At 35.3% G+C, this 20,767-nt stretch overlaps 2 protein-coding genes across 3 annotated transcripts in view; both read left to right on the top strand.

Annotated features, from left to right (window-relative positions):
• sls (sallimus) overlaps positions 1–18,224 on the top strand; it is a 91,325-nt gene extending 73,101 nt beyond the window's left edge. For both annotated transcript variants that reach the window (XM_068777866.1, XM_068777874.1), the window contains 15 exons: positions 5,766–7,736; positions 7,949–7,993; positions 9,214–9,324; positions 10,670–10,822; positions 10,912–11,883; positions 12,159–13,535; positions 13,614–13,901; positions 13,991–14,132; positions 14,204–14,916; positions 15,106–15,408; positions 15,626–15,922; positions 16,081–16,185; positions 16,724–16,918; positions 17,110–17,415; positions 17,660–18,224. In XM_068777866.1, coding sequence (XP_068633967.1) covers positions 5,766–7,736; positions 7,949–7,993; positions 9,214–9,324; positions 10,670–10,822; positions 10,912–11,883; positions 12,159–13,535; positions 13,614–13,901; positions 13,991–14,132; positions 14,204–14,916; positions 15,106–15,408; positions 15,626–15,922; positions 16,081–16,185; positions 16,724–16,918; positions 17,110–17,415; positions 17,660–17,856 — 7,175 coding nt within the window. In that variant the 3' untranslated portion in view covers positions 17,857–18,224. The remainder of the gene's footprint in view (positions 1–5,765; positions 7,737–7,948; positions 7,994–9,213; positions 9,325–10,669; positions 10,823–10,911; positions 11,884–12,158; positions 13,536–13,613; positions 13,902–13,990; positions 14,133–14,203; positions 14,917–15,105; positions 15,409–15,625; positions 15,923–16,080; positions 16,186–16,723; positions 16,919–17,109; positions 17,416–17,659) is intronic.
• LOC137920200 (titin-like) lies at positions 401–3,879 on the top strand. The gene is made up of 2 exons (XM_068763505.1): positions 401–413; positions 467–3,879. The coding sequence occupies exons 1-2, from the start codon at positions 401–403 to the stop codon at positions 3,877–3,879; spliced, it is 3,426 nt and encodes a 1,141-aa protein (XP_068619606.1).
• Positions 18,225–20,767: the final 2,543 nt, after the last annotated feature.

Genomic DNA, 20,767 nt, shown 5'->3' with positions numbered 1-20,767 from the left:
ACAAACATAACAACTACCCAACAAGACGACGAAACACCAGTCATTACCGTACACAAAACAGAGGAAATCGACGACGACACAACACCGTTACTACACAATTTACTCAAAACACAGAAAGCTAAGGTGATCGAGGAGGAACCAGAAGAAGTGAAGATCGAAGTGGTCAAAACCGAATCCGGTGAAACACAGCGAATCAAGACCACTAAACGATTGATTAAATCGAAGAAAGGCCCCAAACAAGAAGTCACGGAGATTACTTCCGTTGAAAAAGACGAGGAACCTCCGGTTACAACTGTGGTCGTAAAAGAGGAAACTCCGCGAGAAATCGAGAAGGTTCCCGTTGAACAAAAAGTGATCGAGTTGCCGGAGGAGACGACTGTTGAAGAAATTCCGGGTGACGATGGTAAGCCAAAGCACAGAAAGGTAACTAAACGTGTAATCATACGTAAAGTTGGTCCGGTTTTAGAAACAACAAACATTACAACTACCCAACAAGACAACGAAACACCAGTCATTACCGTACACAAAACAGAGGAAATCTCCGACGACACCACACCGTTACTACACAATTTACTCAAAACACAGAAAGCTAAGGTGATCGAGGAGGAACCAGAAGAAGTGAAGATCGAAGAGGTCAAAACCGAATCCGGTGAAACACAGCGAATCAAGACCACTAAACGATTGATTAAATCGAAGAAAGGCCCCAAACAAGAAGTCACGGAGATTACCACCGTTGAAAAAGACGAGGAAGCTCCGATTACGACTGTGGTCGTGAAAGAGGAAACTCCGCGAGAAATCGAGAAGGTTCCCGCTGAACAAAAAGTGATCGAGTTGCCGGAGGAGACGACTGTTGATGAAATTCCGGGTGACGATGGTAAGCCAAGGCACAGAAAGGTCACTAAACGTGTAATCATGCGTAAGGTTGGTCCGGTTTTAGAAACAACAAACATAACAACTACCCAACAAGACAACGAAGCACCAGTCATTGCCGTACACAAAACAGAGGAAATCTTCGACGACACCACACCGTTACTACACAATTTACTCAAAACACAGAAAGCTAAGGTAATCGAGGAGGAACCAGAAGAAGTGAAGATCGAAGAGGTCAAAACCGAATCCGGTGAAATACAGCGAATCAAGACCACTAAACGATTGATTAAATCGAAGAAAGGCCCCAAACAAGAAGTCACGGAGATTACCACCGTTGAAAAAGACGAGGAAGCTCCGGTTACGACTGTGGTCGTGAAGGAGGAAACTCCGCGAGAAATCGAGAAGGTTCCCGCTGAACAAAAAGTGATCGAGTTGCCGGAGGAGACGACTGTTGAAGAAATTCCGGGTGACGATGGTAAGCCAAGGCACAGAAAGGTCACTAAACGTGTAATCATACGTAAAGTTGGTCCGGTTTTAGAAACAACAAACATAACAACTACCCAACAAGACGACGAAACACCAGCCATTACCGTACACAAAACAGAGGAAATCGTCGACGACACCACATCTCCGCTAGACGATTTACTCGAACCACTGACAGCTAAGGTGATCGTGGAGGAACCAGAAGAAGTGAAGATCGAAGAGGTCAAAACCGAATCCGGTGAAACACAGCGAACCAAGACCACTAAACGATTGATTAAAAAGAAAATAAGCCCCAAACAAGAAGTCACGGAGATTACCACCGTTGAAAAAGACGAGGAACCTCCGGTTACGACTGTGGTCGTAAAAGAAGAAACTCCGCGAGAAATCGAGAAGGTTCCCGATGAACAAAAAGTGATCGAGTTGCCGGAGGAGACGACTGTTGAAGAAATTCCGGGTGACGATGGTAAGCCAAGGCACAGAAAGGTCACTAAACGTGTAATCATACGTAAAGTTGGTCCGGTTTTAGAAACAACAGACATAACAACTACCCAACAAGACGACGAAACACCAGTCATTACCGTACACAAAACAGAGGAAATCTTCGACGACACCACACCGTTACTACACAATTTACTCAAAACACAGAAAGCTAAGGTGATCGAGGAGGAACCAGAAAAAGTGAAGATCGAAGAGGTCAAAACCGAATCCGGAGAAACACAGCGAACTAAGACCACTAAACGATTGATTAAATCGAAGAAAGGCCCCAAACAAGAAGTCACGGAGATTACCACCGTTGAAAAAGACGAGGAAGCTCCGATTACGACTGTGGTCGTGAAAGAGGAAACTCCGCGAGAAATCGAGAAGGTTCCCGCTGAACAAATAGTGATCGAGTTGCCGGAGGAGACGACTGATGAAGAAATTCCGGGTGACGATGGTAAGCCAAGGCACAAAAAGGTCACTAAACGTGTAATCATGCGTAAAGTTGGTCCGGTTTTAGAAACAACAAACATAACAACTACCCAACAAGACGACGAAACACCAGTCATTACCGTACACAAAACAGAGGAAATCTTCGACGACACCACACCGTTACTACACAATTTACTCAAAACACAGAAAGCTAAGGTGATCGAGGAGGAACCAGAAAAAGTGAAGATCGAAGAGGTCAAAACCGAATCCGGAGAAACACAGCGAATCAAGACCACTAAACGATTGATTAAATCGAAAAAAGGCCCCAAACAAGAAGTCACGGAGATTACCACCGTTGAAAAAGACGAGGAAGCTCCGATTACGACTGTGGTCGTGAAAGAGGAAACTCCGCGAGAAATCGAGAAGGTTCCCGCTGAACAAAAAGTGATCGAGTTGCCGGAGGAGACGACTGTTGAAGAAATTCCGGGTGACGATGGTAAGCCAAAGCACAGAAAGGTCACTAAACGTGTAATCATGCGTAAAGTTGGTCCGGTTTTAGAAACAACAAACATTACAACTACCCAACAAGACGACGAAACACCAGTCATTACCGTACACAAAACAGAGGAAATCTTCGACGACACCACACCGTTACTACACAATTTACTCAAAACACAGACAGCTAAGGTGATCGCGGAGGAACCAGAAGAAGTGAAGATCGAAGAGGTCAAAACCGAATCCGGACAAACACAGCGAACCAAGACCACTAAACGATTGATTAAATCGAAGAAAGGCCCCAAACTAGAAGTCACGGAGATTACCACCGTTGAAAAAGACGAGGAACCTCCGGTTACGACTGTGGTCGTGAAAGAGGAAACTCCGCATGACATCGAGAAGGTTCCCACAGAGCAAAAAGTGATCGAGTTGCCGGAGGAGACGACTGTCGAAGAAATTACGGGTGAAGATGGTAAGCCAAAGCACAGAAAGGTCACTAAGCGTGTAGTTACACATAACTCTTATCCTGTTTTAGACACAACAAACATAACAACTACCCAACAACACGACGAAACACCATTCATTACCGTACACAAAACAGAGGAAATCGTCGACGACACAATATCGCCACTAGACGATTTACTCGAACCACAGACAGCTAAGTTGATCGAGGAGGAACCAGAAGAAGTCAAGATCGAGATCAAAACTGAATCCGGTGATACGAAGCGAACCAAGACCACTAAACGATTGATTAAAAAGAAAATAAGCCCCAAACAAGAAGTCACGGAGATTACCACCGTTGAAAAAGACGAGGAAGATTTGGGTACGACAGTGGTCGTTAAAGAGGGACCTCTGCGAGAAATCGCGAAGGTTTCTGCTGAACAAAAGGTGATCGAGTTGCCGGAGGAGACGACTGTTGAAGAAATTCCGGGTAAAGATGGTAAGCCAGAGCACAGAAAGTTCACTAATTTTATCATCAAGCGTAAGGTAGGTGCTGTGTTATTAAAAACAAACATAACAACTACCCAACAAGACAACGAAACACCAGTTATTACCGTACACCAAACATATGAAATTATCGACGACACCGCATCTTCACTAGACGATTTACACAAAACGTGATCTACTAGGATATTCAAAGAGGAGCCAGAAGAAGTGAAGATCGGAGAGGTCAAAACCGAATCTGGGGTTACACAGTTACTTATTAAACGGTTGCATAGTGAGAAGACTAAACAATAAGTTTCTGAAATCACCACTATTGAAATATGTTTCAAAATGCCCCTAACCATTGTGTTGTTTAAAGCGTAAGCTACGCAAAAAAATTTAGAAAATGGTTGCCAAAGAAAAAGTACTTGATTTGACTAGGTTGGAATAAATTTCTGTTGACTTCGGTAAGCAAAAGCTCTAAAAGGTGTCTAAACGTGTAATGAAATTTAAGGTAGGTCGTTTTAGAGGAAGCTATTCAAGAAGTAGAGATATTTTGTTGTGGTAAAATTGCTTTTGATTTTCTGACTATGGTTAATGTTGAAAAGGCTTTTTGTTTTCGGATTTACTTTATTTCCATTTATTTCATACAATTGTGTTTCAATTATATATATTCTTGATAGTGGTAACTGACCTAGAGAGCAATTATACCATCTTCGTTGACATCATATTTATTAATCCTAAACATAGCTTGTCAATGGTATTAATATGTCTTCGGAAAAATATTAATCACAGGATTGAGTTGTGTAGTGTAGGAATAAATAGGGAAGGAATTTTAGATAGTGTTGACAAAAATTATACATCGAACAGATTTACAACAAACAGGTAAGTTATATTTTAGAGTTCTAGTTTTTGGTAGGAATGTGTGATTTACCTACAATTCAATTGTATTTAATGTTTGATTAAGAAACGCAAAATAAGACTGTACTCTAAATAAGCGGTAATGAGTAGAAGCTCAAAAATTGAAAAAGTAATAAGTATAGCACAAAAAGTAAAAATTTAATATTGAGACTACTGCAAACTAAAATCATTTGATTAAGTATCAAGTATTTAGTTTTTGTAATGTTATTATAATTTTAGCAAAATACCACATCGCACCGTTCACGTCCAACACACATTATTATAATTCATATTTACATATTTACAAATATACGCGTCATCGGTTATTAATTTGATTAACTTAATTACAACTTATTTGCGATGATTGAAAATTTTGGCTGACAAATTTAAATGTGTACACAAATAGATTTAATATCTAAAATGTGTTATATACAAAGGAAATTAGTTTGAAATTATACTTAAGAATAGTAAATAATATTTAATCACTTTGTTGACAATATAAGCCAAATAATTGCCAAAGGGCAGAAAAAATATAGAATAACCTGAGATAAGCATTGAAGAAATCACTATAAAATATTTGCCAATACAAATAATAAATTTTTCCATAAGATAAGGCCTCGATTATTAAATACCGGTTTTACATACAAATCAGGTTCATGGAAATTAAATATTAACAATTTAAAATTTAACATCTTACTTTGGGAAATTTAATCTAACAAGTCGTAATTAAGGACTAATAAATGAATTAAGGCCCTCGTGGGAAGGAACTTATATAATAATAAGTTACAAAATTGAATGATACGAAGAATTAAACCAAGATGGTTGCAAAATCCTGAAGTATCATAAATATCATTATGATAATTAGAACATGTCCATCAAGATAATGAATACTATCAACGTTATAGTATTGTTTGGTTTTGTATTTAGAAATTCTTCCGTTTTATTCAATCATGTGATTATTTACGGTTAATTAGTTTAGTAGTAAATTCATAAAGTTACAAATAGCTAAAAATTAACCTGTTAAAATATTTAGTATAAAAACGCAGTATGTGACTATTAATCTTTTCTGATCACTATTGAAATTATTGCAATTCGACCTTTTTCTTGAATTTATATTGATAAATTTACAATGTTTATCTTTTTCTGTGTGTTTTTATAATTTTCTTCATATTTTAACTTTACAGGTGACTTAGGTGTAGAAGAAAAACCCCAAAGTCAAACACAAATGCAAGACGAAGATTTGCGAAAACTGACGGGAGTGGAACCTGAGTTTGGAGTAAATCGACAACTTAAGACTAAGAAGTTAATTCCAATGAAAATTGAGCTTGTTAATGTGAAAACTGCACAGCAACCCGAAACAATATTATTATCAAAACATAAACTTAGAAAAACTGTTAAAAAACCTGAGTCAACTTCGACTGTAACTTTGCCAAAAGTTCAGTTAAAGAGCAGAATAAAATTAGTGAACGATTGGCCACCTAAAGAATTAAAACCTGTTATTAACAATATAGGTGCTATAAAACAAAATGGAGAGCTGTCACGAAATGTCAAGGAAGCAGCAAAAACTAAACGTAAGTCTGTCAAAATTCAACCAATACACGACTTAGAAAAGTCTGATTTAGAAAAACCAGAAACTTCAGAAAAACTTTTTATTAAACCTAAAGAAGATATAACGGGAGATAATCGAAAAATTAAGTCTACTGATTTACCTTCGGAACCACAATTAGAACCTGTATCTCAACAATACACAGAAAATGATTTGAAAGAAATTTCTGAAAGAAAGAAGCCAAAAATGGTACCTTTAAAAATAGAACAGAAAACATTTGAAGCGAGCAAACCACAATTCGTTGATACCTCTGATGCGCCACAATTTAACAAAGTCAAACTTAAGAAAACCATAACTCCACAAAAACAGGAGACAGCAACGGTAGTATTGCCAAAATTCCAATTAAAGAGTCGAATAAAATATGTTACTGATTGGCCTCCAGATATTGTGAGACCACTCTTAAGCTCACTTGGGAGCATCCGGCAAAATGGGATATTATCTCGTAGTGTAAAGGAAGCACCAAAACTTAAAAAGGCAATCATACAATCAAAGGAACTTCCTGATATAGAACGCCCAATACTAGAAAAGATAAATTTCGATTCTAATGACATAAAAGAAAGCTTAAAGGCAAAATCAGAATGGCAAACCGAAGATGACAAAAATTTAATGCCTATAGACAGTGAACCGGATCAAATTACAATAAAGCCGAAAAGACCTAGCATTAAAAAGGTAGAAGAAATTAATGATGAAATCACCATTAAAAAAAAATTGAAACCAGTTCCCAAGTCTATCAATGTACCAGAAGTATCTGAGCCTGAAACAGTTACATTTAGACCGAGAACTACAAAAACGAAGGAAGATGTTGAACAAGAATTCCATATTCAATTAGATTCTTATGCAGAAGAAGAGATTTCAATGTCAAGTAAAGTAAAGCTAAAACCTCAAAGGCATCCAACCTTTAATGAGGAAGCTAACGAAGCTTTAATCAACGTTTATGAAGAATCCGAACAGGAGGGAATAACAGAAATAATAGAGGATATTATAGATAATGATGATAAAGCAGGGAATGTTACTATTTCATTGAAGAAGCCTTTAGACTATATAACAATTAATGAAGATGAAGTAATATCGAAAATTTCTAAACCATTTTCTGCAGATACAGGCTCAGACATATCAGAAGAAGTAAACATTAAATTTGACAAAAAACCTAAATACATGGTATATGATGAAGAAGGAGTCACATTTGATGTAAAAACGCATACTGAAAAAACTACAACTGAAGAACAATTCCTTTCAAGTAACGTTAAAATCAAACCGAAATCCAAACCTACCTTTGCAAAACGGTCAGCAGAAACCTCTTATAAACTAATTAAGGAAGTGGAAGATAATAATCAAACAGAAGAAGTAATTGTTAGTGATGACGATGAATCTCAAGAAAATATTGAAATGATTATAAAACGTAAAACTAAAAAACCAATATATGAAATAAGTGAAATAGAAGAGCTTAGTATTGAACTTAAACCTAAAAAACAAAAGGACAATGAGTATGAAGAAGAACATCTTACAGTTTCTGCTAAACGTGCACCTAAGAAGCTCCTGGAAATACAAGGTCTAGTTATCGAATTTAATTTTTCTGATGTTACGAGTTACAGTCAGTATTAATTTGTTTTCAAATTAAATTTTGGCACAAGCACTATTTACATATAAGTTAAAGAATTGATGTAAATATTTAGTTAAATGTAATTAGTTTTATTATGTTATTTCATTTATAAAATTAGTGGCCAGTAAGGTTTAAAATAAATTGTTTTTCTTATCTTTTAGAAGCGGATGTATCAATGAGTATTGCCAGGGAACAGGAATTTCCAGGTAAGTAAAAACTTATATTTCAATTTGTCAATTACGTGCTACTGTTAAGACGTTTTAGTGTTTTCCTTATATCAGCATAAACTATTTACATAACTATAATTTGTAAATAAAAATATCGTACGGCGTGACAATTAACATTTCGAAACCTGAAAAGAATAAATACTGATTTTTTTATTCTCATGGTAAATAAAAATAATCATGACCATTACCTAAAAACATTTAATGAAGACGTATTAATGAAGTCAATCAAAAAGTAAACAATGTACGTTACTCTTACGTTAAGATGTTTTCCTACAAGCCTATAAGCGCCATTTTAATATATATTTTGGTTGTGATGGTAAAATAAAAAAAAATTGTAGTCATATATATTATCTATAACACGAATCAGGAACCTTCTCTTAAATAAAGGCCACAAATGTTATGAGGATATTGGTGCGACCCACACTTCTTCTGAAGAAATATTAAAAAAACAATTTTCTTGCATTTTTAACCAAATTTATTGTTACACTCATTTTAATATAAAATAATAGGCGCGAAATTAAGGAACACATCTAAGGTACAGCAATTTTGGAGATCGTTTCTATTTTAAAGAATGCGCGAAAGCAAATGCTTGTTTTTTTGGTAGTTAAGAACTAAAAGTATGCTCACACAACTATGTACTACTAAACATTATAATAGTCTGCTGAGCGTTAATTTTTAAATTTATCTACGCTAGAACCCCAAATTTTATAGTATTGCACCAAGTTAAGGCATTCTTTTAGTTCCGTTCTGAAGGTAGTATTACTTTGCAAATTTAATATGTTCATTTGACAAGTTGGCGCTTGTAGCAATGTGAATATAAACTGCAAATACGTTTTGGAAAATCTCTATGTTATATATCTTTTTTTAAAAAATAGAAAATCATTTATGAAACTCGGTTTGGAGTTTTTCTTGAGTTTTAGTTGCGATGGACGTATTATAATAATCCGTGCAACATCGCGAATGAGATTAGACTACCTTGCGCAGGCACCGCATTTTCTCAAAGAAAGAACAAAAGGCTTTCGGTAACACGAATCAATGAAAAATTTACACATTTCCATAATAATTTTTGAATAATACCTGCGGTGCAATCGTATGGAACGGCTGCTGCTTGCACGCACTGTGGTAGGTTAGGACCCGTCGGAGACCTTATCTACAAGAACTAAAAACTATCCAATTTTAATTATATAATTTTTTTTCAGAGACTCCGGTTAATGTTCGAAGAGGTGATACAGTTTTCGCTGTATACTCCTACGTAGCTGAGACTAATGACGCAATAAACCTTGTCGAGGGTGAACGGCTTTACATACTAGGTAAATCAATTATATATCAAACGAAGGCTTTGTTGAAAGCTCCTAGGCATTTTGCATGAAAATCCGAGACGAATTGTTTGAAAGTTTTTTACATTTAACGTTATTAAATAGGTGCCCTTTTTTGATGATTTTTTGTCATACTACGTACAAGTAGTGACATGATGCCGTTGCTGTAGAAATTTTAGGATTTCTGACAAGGATAAGGTCGTATGGCGAATGCAATATCACCTCAGCTAAATTCTCTTAATCTTTGCTTAGTGGCTAATGATGTGTGCGGTAATAGACTACACCCCTTATATTGATTATTTTCAACTGTTTTTTTCCCAAATTCTTCTTTAATTTAGGTTTTGTTTAATATTTTAATTAATGTCATCAGTTGTTGAAAATACAGATCCTGGTATGATAAATAACGCTCTTACAATTCCATCTTACGCACATTATTAACTTATTGTGAGTTATTCCAGAATTTGCCACAGTCTCAAAAGGCCTGTCGATCTTCGAACACATTTTTTTGGCACGTTCATGTCGTACGTGGTCCGCTTTTCAACAGTTATCCAACTCTTCGAAAACGATTCTATTGTACTACGTTTCAAAAATATTCACAAATGAGTACACAAAAATAAGAGAAGTAACTAGTCGAACAGAACGGGGTGCATATTTGATACCTAAATTCCCGGAATGGAAATGCTTAAACAAACTTTTTGCGACTCCTACTGACACAACATCATCAACAATCATCATATATAATGTTAGAATGTATTGAATTTCTTTATTATATTTACTCGTTTCGGCTGCAATGATAAAAAATGAATAATATAATTTAGATCCAGATACATAAAACCAGACACATATTCCTTGAACAGTCAAAGAGATTTGATTACAAGTTCGTGCGTACTATTTGCAAAAAGATTTTTTTCCTGACTCGATCTACTAATACTACTATTTGAATAAATAATAGGAATGATTCAATGTAATTTTTTTGATCTTCATTTTTAGTAGTAGTATAACAAAGCTTATTCTGAGCAATAATGCTTTTAGTTGATCAACTTGAAGCATTATTGCTCAGAAATAAACCATCTTGATAATTACACAAATTGTAAAATTTATTTTATGATTTTTTACACAAAGAGAAAGGTAAACTTTTTTTCATTGGTTTTTAACATATTAAAGTACTTGTTTTCAATTCGTAAGATTTTAAAAATATAATAATACCACCTTGTCTTTATTTGAAAGAAAAACTACGGTGTAAAATCAAAAATAAGTTAACGTATTTTCTCTTTTTCTTATATGGAACTTGACATGTTTTTATATTCCATTTTTTAATGCACTTTATCAATTGATTTAGAAACCACAAATCAAGACTGGTGGTTTGTCCGTAAACACTTAACGGAGGAAAAAGGTTGGGTACCTGCGCAATACTTAATGGATGAAGAAAATTATACATTATACTTGCAAAAGAAATTAAACGAAAAAATTGATAAGCTTCCAGTATTTGAAAGTAAGTATTTGTGTTACGTCTGGATATAACGTAATTAATTATTTACATTTGGCAATAATGAGTTATTAAATAAAATTAAATTTTCGTAGAACCTGCATCGGAAGAACAGGCAATCGCTCCTATATTTGTAGAAAAGCTACGTCCAAAGCATACTCCAGATGGATCTACAGTCCAATTCGAATGCCAAGTAGAAGGTTTTCCAAGACCACAAATCACATGGTTTAGGCAAACAGCTATTATTAAACCTTCACAAGATTTTCACATGTATTATGACGATGATAATGTAGCTACTTTAATTATTCGTGAGGTATTTCCAGAAGATGCTGGCACGTTTACCTGTGTAGCTAAAAACGCAGCTGGTTTTGCATCTAGTACTACAGAATTAACTGTAGAAGCGCCACTTTCTGACCATGGTTCTGAAATGACAATATTATCAAGGAAAAGTCTTTCGCGAGAATCGTCATTGGCAGACATTTTAGAGGGCATTCCGCCTACATTTTCAAAAAGACCTAAAGCGCAGTACGTTGATGAAGGGTCGCAAATTTACTTAGAATGTAGGCTTGTAGCTATACCAGAACCGGATATTATATGGTTATTCAAGAATGAAGAAATTTTACCAAACGACAATATTTCTATAGCAACTGAGTCAGACATGCACATGTATTGCAGTGTGTTAAAAATTACAAACGTACAAAAACATCAGGAAGGATTATATACAGTAATTGCTATCAATCGGGAAGGAGAAGCTAGTTTACCAATTGTGCTAAAAATAAAAACTGGACAGAGAGAAAAACCACAAGTCATAGAACCTCTTAAAAACATGACAATACGGGAAGGGGAAAGTTTTGTTCTCACTGTCCAAGTAGTAGGAAATCCAGAACCAAAAGTAATTTGGTATAAGAATAATGCGTTAATATCATCAGAAATTATCAAGTCTGATGGAGATATGCACACTGTCACAGTGATTAAACCAAGAAAAGGAGTGGATGACGGTATTTATACACTCATAGCCGAAAATACTGAAGGCTCTGCTCAAACAAGCGCCGTTATAACGATTGAAGGTAATAAATTATATTTTCTTTGTTGTAGTAACCTTTCAAAGACTATGGTGGTAGTCAATTACAAATATTTTCTTAATCGTGTTTGCAAAAACCAAAGACTGTTGTAATAATTTGTACTGTAATAATTTTATAATAGTTAAATAATGTTATGCAAATTGTAAACATGAGGTAGCTAACACAAAATTTTAAACCTTTTACCAATAAATTGTTAAAAAAGCTACTGCTAAGTTTTTACTTTTTTAATTTTTCGATTTTGATTTTACTTTTTCTTTCAGAACCAACTGAAGAGGATGCCGAACCTCCCTTATTTATACATAGATTCCAAGAAATCACCGTTAAAGAAAAAGGCATTATACGATTAAGAGCCAAAGTTACCGGGAATCCCGTTCCTACCATAACTTGGTACAGAAATAATAAAATAATAGTTCCCTGCGATACTATTACCCAAACCTTTGACGGTGAAAATATTCAATTGATAATAGAGAATGTTGACTCTGAAGTTGATTCAGGAGATTACAAATGTGTGGCATCTAATAGTGCAGGTAAAGCATCTCACGGTGCACGTGTAACAATTGACGTCGATAAAGTAACATTTGTTAAAAATTTGGAAAAATTGTACGAAGTCGAAGAAGGTAAACATGTTCTTTTGGAATGTGAAACATCTCACACAGTTTCTACTAAATGGTATCATAACAATAACGAGTTAAGTGGAATGGATCACAGAGAAATAATACAGGAATCACGAAAACATAAGCTAAAAATTAAAAAGACAAAACTTACCGATAGCGGGGAAATAAAATGTGTTGTAAAAGACCAAGAAACGAATACTAACTTAATTGTTTATGAGACAACTCCGGAATTTATACGAAAATTACAAGATTTTGAAGTCAAAGAAAGAGATGTTGCTATTTTGGAAGTAGAGATAAACTCAGAAACTGCAGATGTGTCCTGGAAAAAAGATGGCAAAAAAATTAAACCCGTAAGAAATAAATATGACTTTGAAAAACGCGGAAACGTCAGAAAACTTTTGATTAGAAATACGTCGGTCCATGACGAAGGCGAATACACATGTGTATTGCGCGATGATTCTTGTACTGCTGAAGTGACTGTCGTTGAATTACCACCTGAAATAATATCACGTTTACAAAATCAAACAGTCAAAAAAGGAAACAAAGCAACATTTGAAATTGAACTGACTAAAGGTGATGCTCTTGTAAAATGGTACAAAGATGATGCGGAAATACATTTTTCAAATCACATTCAATTAACTATAGACGGAAAGAAACAAAAATTAAAGATTTACAACTGTGAAGATAATGACAAGGGAGATTATACATGTGTAGTCGGTAATGATAAATGCACAGCGACTCTTTTTGTAGAATTACCGTCAATTGATTTTACCATACGTCTCCCAGAAATAATAATAGTTCCTACACAGACTGATGCTTATTTATCTGTAGAAATCCCAGACGAAAACTATGATGTAACTTGGATCAGACGTAAAAATGTTATCGAGGATTCTGAAAAGTTTACTTTAATATCTGATGTAAAAAAACGCATTCTAATTATTAGAAAGTGCATGGTAGAAGATCAGGGGGAATACACGTGCATGTTGTTTGATGCTATTTGCTCCACAAAACTAAAAGTGGAGGGTAAGTTAAATATAGGTTCAATACAACTCATACAATAAAACATCCTTAAATTAAAAATATACTTTTTTTCTGTTTTAGCTAAAGAATTTTCACCTAAAATCTTGGACTACGTTAAAGAATATAAAATAAAAAAGGGGAACGACGTTAACATTAGTGTGAATTATGAAGCAATTCCTAAACCTAACGATGAATGGATAATAAATTCAAAGATAATAAAGCGAACTAAACGCACAAAACCTACCTTGGATTCGAAATCTGCCAGCCTCACTATTAAAAAAGTTGAACATTCTGATACAGGTACCTACAGACTTCGTTTAGTGAACAACAGCGGTGAGGCAGAAGCAGACATCGACCTTGTCATAATAGGTAAATAATTACTTAAACTGAAAGGTGCATTAGTGCAAGTACTTATTTTATTTTTTACACGCTAAACGACTCTTTAATTTAAATTACAGATATTCCTTCAAAACCAGGAAAACCTAATATTTTAGATGTAGACGAAAGTTCTGTAAATATATTTTGGAATGAACCAAAATGTAATGGATTTTCTAATATTATCTGCTACATTATAGAATACCAGGAAATGAATAATACAGAGTAAGATTTTATGTCAATTTTATTATCAAACATTTGTTCAACACAAGCACCTAATTATTGATCATTTTCAGATGGATATCAATCGAAAACATTACAAAAACTCAACACCACATCAAAAATTTAAAATCTCAACAATCGTATAGATTCCGAGTATTCGCAGTCAATGAAGTAGGTGTTAGTGAATCGTCGGAAAGCACAGAATTCATTAAAATAGAGAAAGTTATAGCAAAGCATGCTCCTACGGTAGAAAAACCATTACAAGATATTATCAGCAAACCTTATGAAGATATAGAACTTATTTGTATATTTGGAGGTTCGCCTCAGCCCAAAGTTACATGGTTAAAAGATGGAATGATAATAAACACTACTAAAACTACATACATTAATAGAGTCGCATCATTAACTATAACTGCATCAGAAGAAGAAGAAGGTGAATACATATGTACTGCATCGAATGAATATGGTACAGTAGAAACTTCATGTCATGTTGAAGTTCAGCAGAAACCCATTATACGTATTTCGGAGAAGGAAATAAATCAAAAACTAAGGGTCAATGACAAATGGTCCGTTGCAGCTACTGTAGAAGGTGTCCCTAAGCCAGAAGTTAATTGGTATAAAAACGGTTCCAAAATTGACCATTTAAATGATATCGAAATTATTGCAAAGGACAAAATCAGTTTGATAAATATTTCTAAAGTCCAATGTGCACATAGCGCTAACTATACGGTTGCAGCTTGTAATAAAGCTGGTTCTACTTCGACAGACGTTATTCTTAATGTGTATGGTACGTATTATTGTTTGAAAAAACATAAGTTATAATTCATTACTCTGATATATTTGTACTTAAATCTACTCTTTCATGATCATTACCAGTTTTTTTAATATCTCAAAATTGGTACATTTACTTTCTACTCAGTACCCGATAGAATAATACGTAATAGTTTAGTGATCAAAACATAACTCATAATTTTAGATGTACCAAGTAAACCAGAGGGGCCCGTTATTATGAAAGAAATAAATAAAGAATCGGTAACTATTGGATGGAATCCACCACTAGACAATGGCGGTTTGGATCTAACAAAATATATAATAGAGAAATATGAGCCAGCAATCGAAGAATGGATTAAAGTAGCAGATGTCGATAAAGAAATTACATCATATTGTGTACAAAAACTAGATGAAAATAAAGAATACATTTTCCGAATAAAAGCCAAAAATCCAATTGGATTTTCGAAACCTTTAATAAGTGAATCAATCATAATAAGGACTGCTTTAGGTAAGTTAATATTAATATACCACCACCATGAGTCGCCAGGTCAATTTCTGGCAAACCAAACCATTTGTTCTTTATAATATATATAACAACTCTCATGTATCTGTTTCACGCACGGAGGATGAAACATTGTAAGGAAACTAACAATTTAACAAAAAATTACTCACTACGTAATAATAAATTGGCCGTTTCTATACCGTCTCATTTAAATAAATTACAGATGTACCATCGCCTCCACGGGGTCCGCTCAATATTTATGGTATAACGAATGACTCTGTAACACTAACTTGGTTACCGTCGGAAAGAAACGGGGGTTCAGCGATACTTGACTATTCTGTGGAAATAAAAGAGGATGGGAAAATGCGGAAAATGGTAGCTGTGGTTACTGGCACTATAGCCAAAATAGAAAAATTGAACAGAAATATGAATTACACGTTTAAAATATATGCTCGAAACGAAATTGGAACAAGTTTACCATATTGCCCCGAGCAAATAATCACTCCAGGAAAAACTTTATGTGAGTTATTAATTACATAAAAACCTATAGATCTGAAGATTTCATATTATCTTTTAGTGTTTTTATAGAAGATTCAAGATAAAAAAATCTTTTTACAGTTTACTTTGACAAAGGTCATTTTTTCAGTCAGTCATTCATCAGGGTTTTTTTTATTACAGCGGCGCCTTCTCCACCGGAAAAAGTTATTGTCCGAGACATTACGTCTAGGTCGGTTACCCTTTCATGGATGGCGCCTATCAGCGATGGCGGCAGCGTTGTAACAAGTGAATACTTATTCTCTTATACCATTTTCTAATTTCGAAACTGCCATAATCAAATGATAGCATATAGCTTTTACTAGTAATAGAGCGCTTAGACAGTTCATTACATTTTATGAAAAGTACCATGATTTGAGAGTGAAAGTACAATACTAGCTAAAAAATAGCTCTGCACTACACTTATGTCACACTACATTGTGTTTCGCGCGCTATGTAACCTGCCCTCTGCAAATTCAACTTGCCAATCCGCCGGGCAATGTCGGTTATTTTCTTTCGCTTACGGATTTTAACATTTTTGATCAGATCTCGTCCCGAAGTCCGAAGCATGGCCATCTCCATGGCACGTTAAGCAACTGTAATGTGTGTATGATTTTGGACTCGTAGTTTTCACGGCGGAGATTTCATTAACATGGAATTAATAACATTAGAACGATAATTTATTATTCATATTTGATAGAATGTAGACAAAATTAACTTAGTCAAAAATACATGGATTTTTGATCAATACTTATTAATTGTTACTAAATTATATGTAATTTTTCAGATTACATTATAGAATATACCAATATGCAAAAGATGTCGTGGTCCAAAATAGTAACCGTTAACGGGGGAGTCTTTGAACATTGTATTGAGAACATAAGAGAAAAAGATGACCTTAAATTTAGAATATCTGCAGAAAATGCAATAGGCATTAGTTTGCCGACAGAATCAGACTCGGTTCGCTTGGAAAAATATGCGAGTAAGTAGTTTTCAAAAAATTAGGTTTATTCAGCACCTCAAAGTACTTTTATTTTTTGCGCATGCTAGATAATGGTTTGTCAACTACGAAACTCTGAATAATTAAGTTGAAATTAAATTTCAATGATGATGATTGAATTCTATTCCGCCAATATGGAACATGTTAATGTATTATGATATGTACATTTGCAGCTGTACCGTCGCCGCCTACTGGACCATTAGAAATTAGAACAGTGGGAAGTAATATTGTAATGACTTCATGGGGTACACCAGAATGGGATGGCGGAGCCCCTCTCTTAGGGTATAACATAGCTATACGAGATGTGACGAAAACAATGTGGATGGAAGTTGGCAAAGTTGACAGCACAACATTGAAATTCAACATTAAGGATTTGAGCGAAAACCATACTTACATAATAAGAATTTACGCTCGTAACGAAATAGGTATTAGCGAACCTCTTGAACCAGATGAGCCATTTAAACTTATACCCGGAGAAGGTAATTAAATATTGATATAAGTATATTACTTAATTATTTAAAATATACTTTGTAACTATTTTGTTCTAAAAAGGTTTCCAGGTTTCCCCATTGCAGTCAAGTCGCTTCGGCAATGATTATTTGTAGTTTTTAATAAGCTAACGATTAGTGTAGTCTATAGTTTCCCCTAGTCCGTTCTCGCTCCTGGTGGGTCAATGTTCAACACGCATAACTAATATATTTATTAATGCTATTCATTTTCCAGATTCGTACGCTGACGAAGAAGCAGGTGAGCATACTGAAGCGACTGAGCCTACTTCATTCAGTACACAGACGACCACATCGTGGTTGCGAGAACATAACATGGACGCTGACATACGATCCTACGCACGCGGTTCTTTGTTGCGCCGTGATGAATACTTCTTCAGAATATGGCATTACGCTAAAGAACTATTTAAATAATTTCATTACCAGCATGTCAGAACGTTTACCTGTGATATAATATTTCAGAACAATGTTAATTGTTCATAGTACTCGAATAGTAGGTATTAGAATAAAGTTATCGGAGCGACCATCACAAAATCCGTGATAATTATTGTTTATACATGACTATATTACAAATCATGTATTTATTGTAGCCGTTAAGCTAAATTATTTACTATATTCATAACCATGTAAACATATGTTATAAAGTTTGATGACCACATCTAAGTCTCGTCTTAAATATTGGGAGACGTTAAAAATATAGGTGCATTAAAATTTCGAAATTAACGAGACTTAAATATTTTTCATCGAATTTTATAACAAAATCAAATGTTAAATAAATATTTGTAAATGGAAACCTTGTTTTATCTTTTATCTTCAATTAATAGGATGCGCCAGGTTTTTAAGCATTTTGAGCCTAAATGCGATTTAACGTTTACTGACATAACAGCGTTTTACCAAATAATAAAACACTTATTAAGCAACTTACCATATTCAAAACCTATAATTATTGAGAGTGGCTGTATGTAAGCACAGAATTAGTGCTGCGCTACTCATTATAGACTATAATTATATATATTATTTATTTATAGCATTATATATGTAGCTAAACTTGATAAAAAAAACTTGATAATTTAGTAGGTAGTTACCAATTGTATTGGTTCTTCTCAGGTATCTATAATTAAGCACCTCTATAGGTAGAAAAGTAATTAACATCATATATATCAGTTTATGAAACAAAACATACGTATATACACCAACTTGCATTCGTAGTAATTCATACACAACAGCTTTAAAAATTTACACATACTATTTTCTTTAGAAACACCTGAAGTAACTTCTTTTCTCTAGAACTTAACGAAAGTGTTTTGAGCTGTCCAGTTCCCTCGACTTAGAATTTCGTCCAAGTAATGATTAAGGAGCCAACTCAGGAGGAAACTGCTGAACGTATGCTGCCAATAGAAGCTAGCACTCTTACGTCATTAAGCAAGGATTTTACCCAATTTCCTATATCTGTGCGACAACCTTGGTTATTCCACATACGGTTAAAAATAAGATATCTTCTTTTAGACAATTTTAGTAACGATTTGACCCAGGATACCGGTTTCAAAGCTTCACTTTCACTATTATTCAAAAGGTGCTACTCTGATTGTCTATAATTTATCAGTCTCAGAACCAAAAGGGTGTAAAAAGTAAGAGAACTATTCGAATTGATGTTAAAGCACTCGGGGTGTGTTGATAATAATGACAGATCGTGTACACGTCCCCCGAGCACAGTAACAGAAGCATACTGTTGAGAATGCAAAACTCATATAACGAAAAACTCGTATAAGGAAACAACCACGCCAGTTTTAAATGCCACTGACGAGAAAATAGTCTACAAAAGCAGTTTGATGATCTGTTGCATCCAAACTGACATAGACCGGAACCACGTAGGCTCGATGGGAGGCAAACAGGTCGATCTCTGGGATTCCCCACTTTATAAAAATGTTTAGCATCATCTGAGGCAGTAGGTGCCATTCGGATTAGGCTGGACCCTGTGACAGGCAGTCGGCTTCGACGTTGTATCTGCCCGGGACGTGATTGAGAAATATTTGAATTTTGTACTTCTGAACTATGTGGAACACGTCATGTTCACGAGGGCTTCTGATCGGGTATCCCTCTCGTTCTTGAGGTAGGAGATAACAGTCTTGTGGTCCGACTGGATGGAAATCGAAGCCCTTCCGAGAAGGTTACGGCATTTTTTCAGATCTTTCAAAAGAGGCCGGCATTTCTTTCTGGTTGGAGTGTAAACTTTGTTCCGATTGACTCCAGATTCTTCTGATATCCGATTGTCTAAACGGGCTCCCCATCCCGAACCTGAAGTATCCGTTGTAAGTAGTGAGTTACCTTTCGTAGATACAATTTTGAACTCGAAGTGAAATAGAATAGCCACTACAATATTTGCTGCCTCGTCCTTTCGGAAATAGGAAAGCTCTTGCGAGGATTTTCCTTTATATGTAGGTCCCCAAGCTTCAGGAAACTTCGAAAGTGGAGGCGGCCGAACGAAACTGCCCGACTCGCAAAGTTAAACAGTTCCTATTTAGCTTTGTAATTTTTTCAAGCTCAGCCTTCTTCGCGTCTGACAACGAAGCAACTTTTGTTTTATAGGGACCAGTTTCCTCGGTGGAAATCTGACCTCGTTTTGGAAGGTATCCCATTCTATACCCAGATACTTAATCGATGTATGAGGCACTAAAACAGATTTATTGTAATTTATTTGCCAGCCTAGTGACTATAGCTAGTGTCACTGCAGTCTGGATGTGCAATAGAAAAACATGACTGTCTTGGTTTGCCAAGAGAAAGTCGTCCAAATTTATTAGGACTTAAATGCCTCGACCTTACGGAAGGTCTGCGCGACCCAATTTGTTACGGTTGCAAATGTTTTTGGGGCTGTTGCCAAGCCAAACGGAAGGCAAGTCATTTGCAAGAGTTCGTGACCGCAAACCAGACGAAGCAACTGTCTGTGTGAGGGGTCGACCGGAAGATGGAAGAAAGCCTTGGATAGATCTATCTTTGCAAGATAATCTTTGGGCTGTAAAAATGTGGGGATTCTGTGATGATTTAACAACCGAAATTTGCAGACATGAATGTTCTTGTTGAGCATTATCAAGTTGAAATCTGGACGATAGAACCCGTCTTCCTTCTCCACAAAGAATAGATTTGAAATGAAGCTGGGAGAGAGTTGCGCACTTTGTAGAACCCCCATGTTTTTCAGCTGTTAAATATGAAAAGACATCTCTTCCAAAATATTTATAAAATTAACTCTGAAGCCTGATGGTGCTCCCATTATGTGTACTACTCCTTTAGATGCCCAGCTTGAAATATCTTGTCAATATTTTCGTTTTTG

The sequence above is a fragment of the Battus philenor genome, unplaced genomic scaffold, assembly GCF_028537555.1.
Source record: "Battus philenor isolate CCGP_79_NKW_IND1 unplaced genomic scaffold, ilBatPhil1.0.hap1 SCAF_1, whole genome shotgun sequence".
Taxonomy (NCBI): Eukaryota; Metazoa; Arthropoda; class Insecta; order Lepidoptera; family Papilionidae; genus Battus; species Battus philenor.
This window is presented reverse-complemented; position numbering and strand designations above follow the sequence as displayed.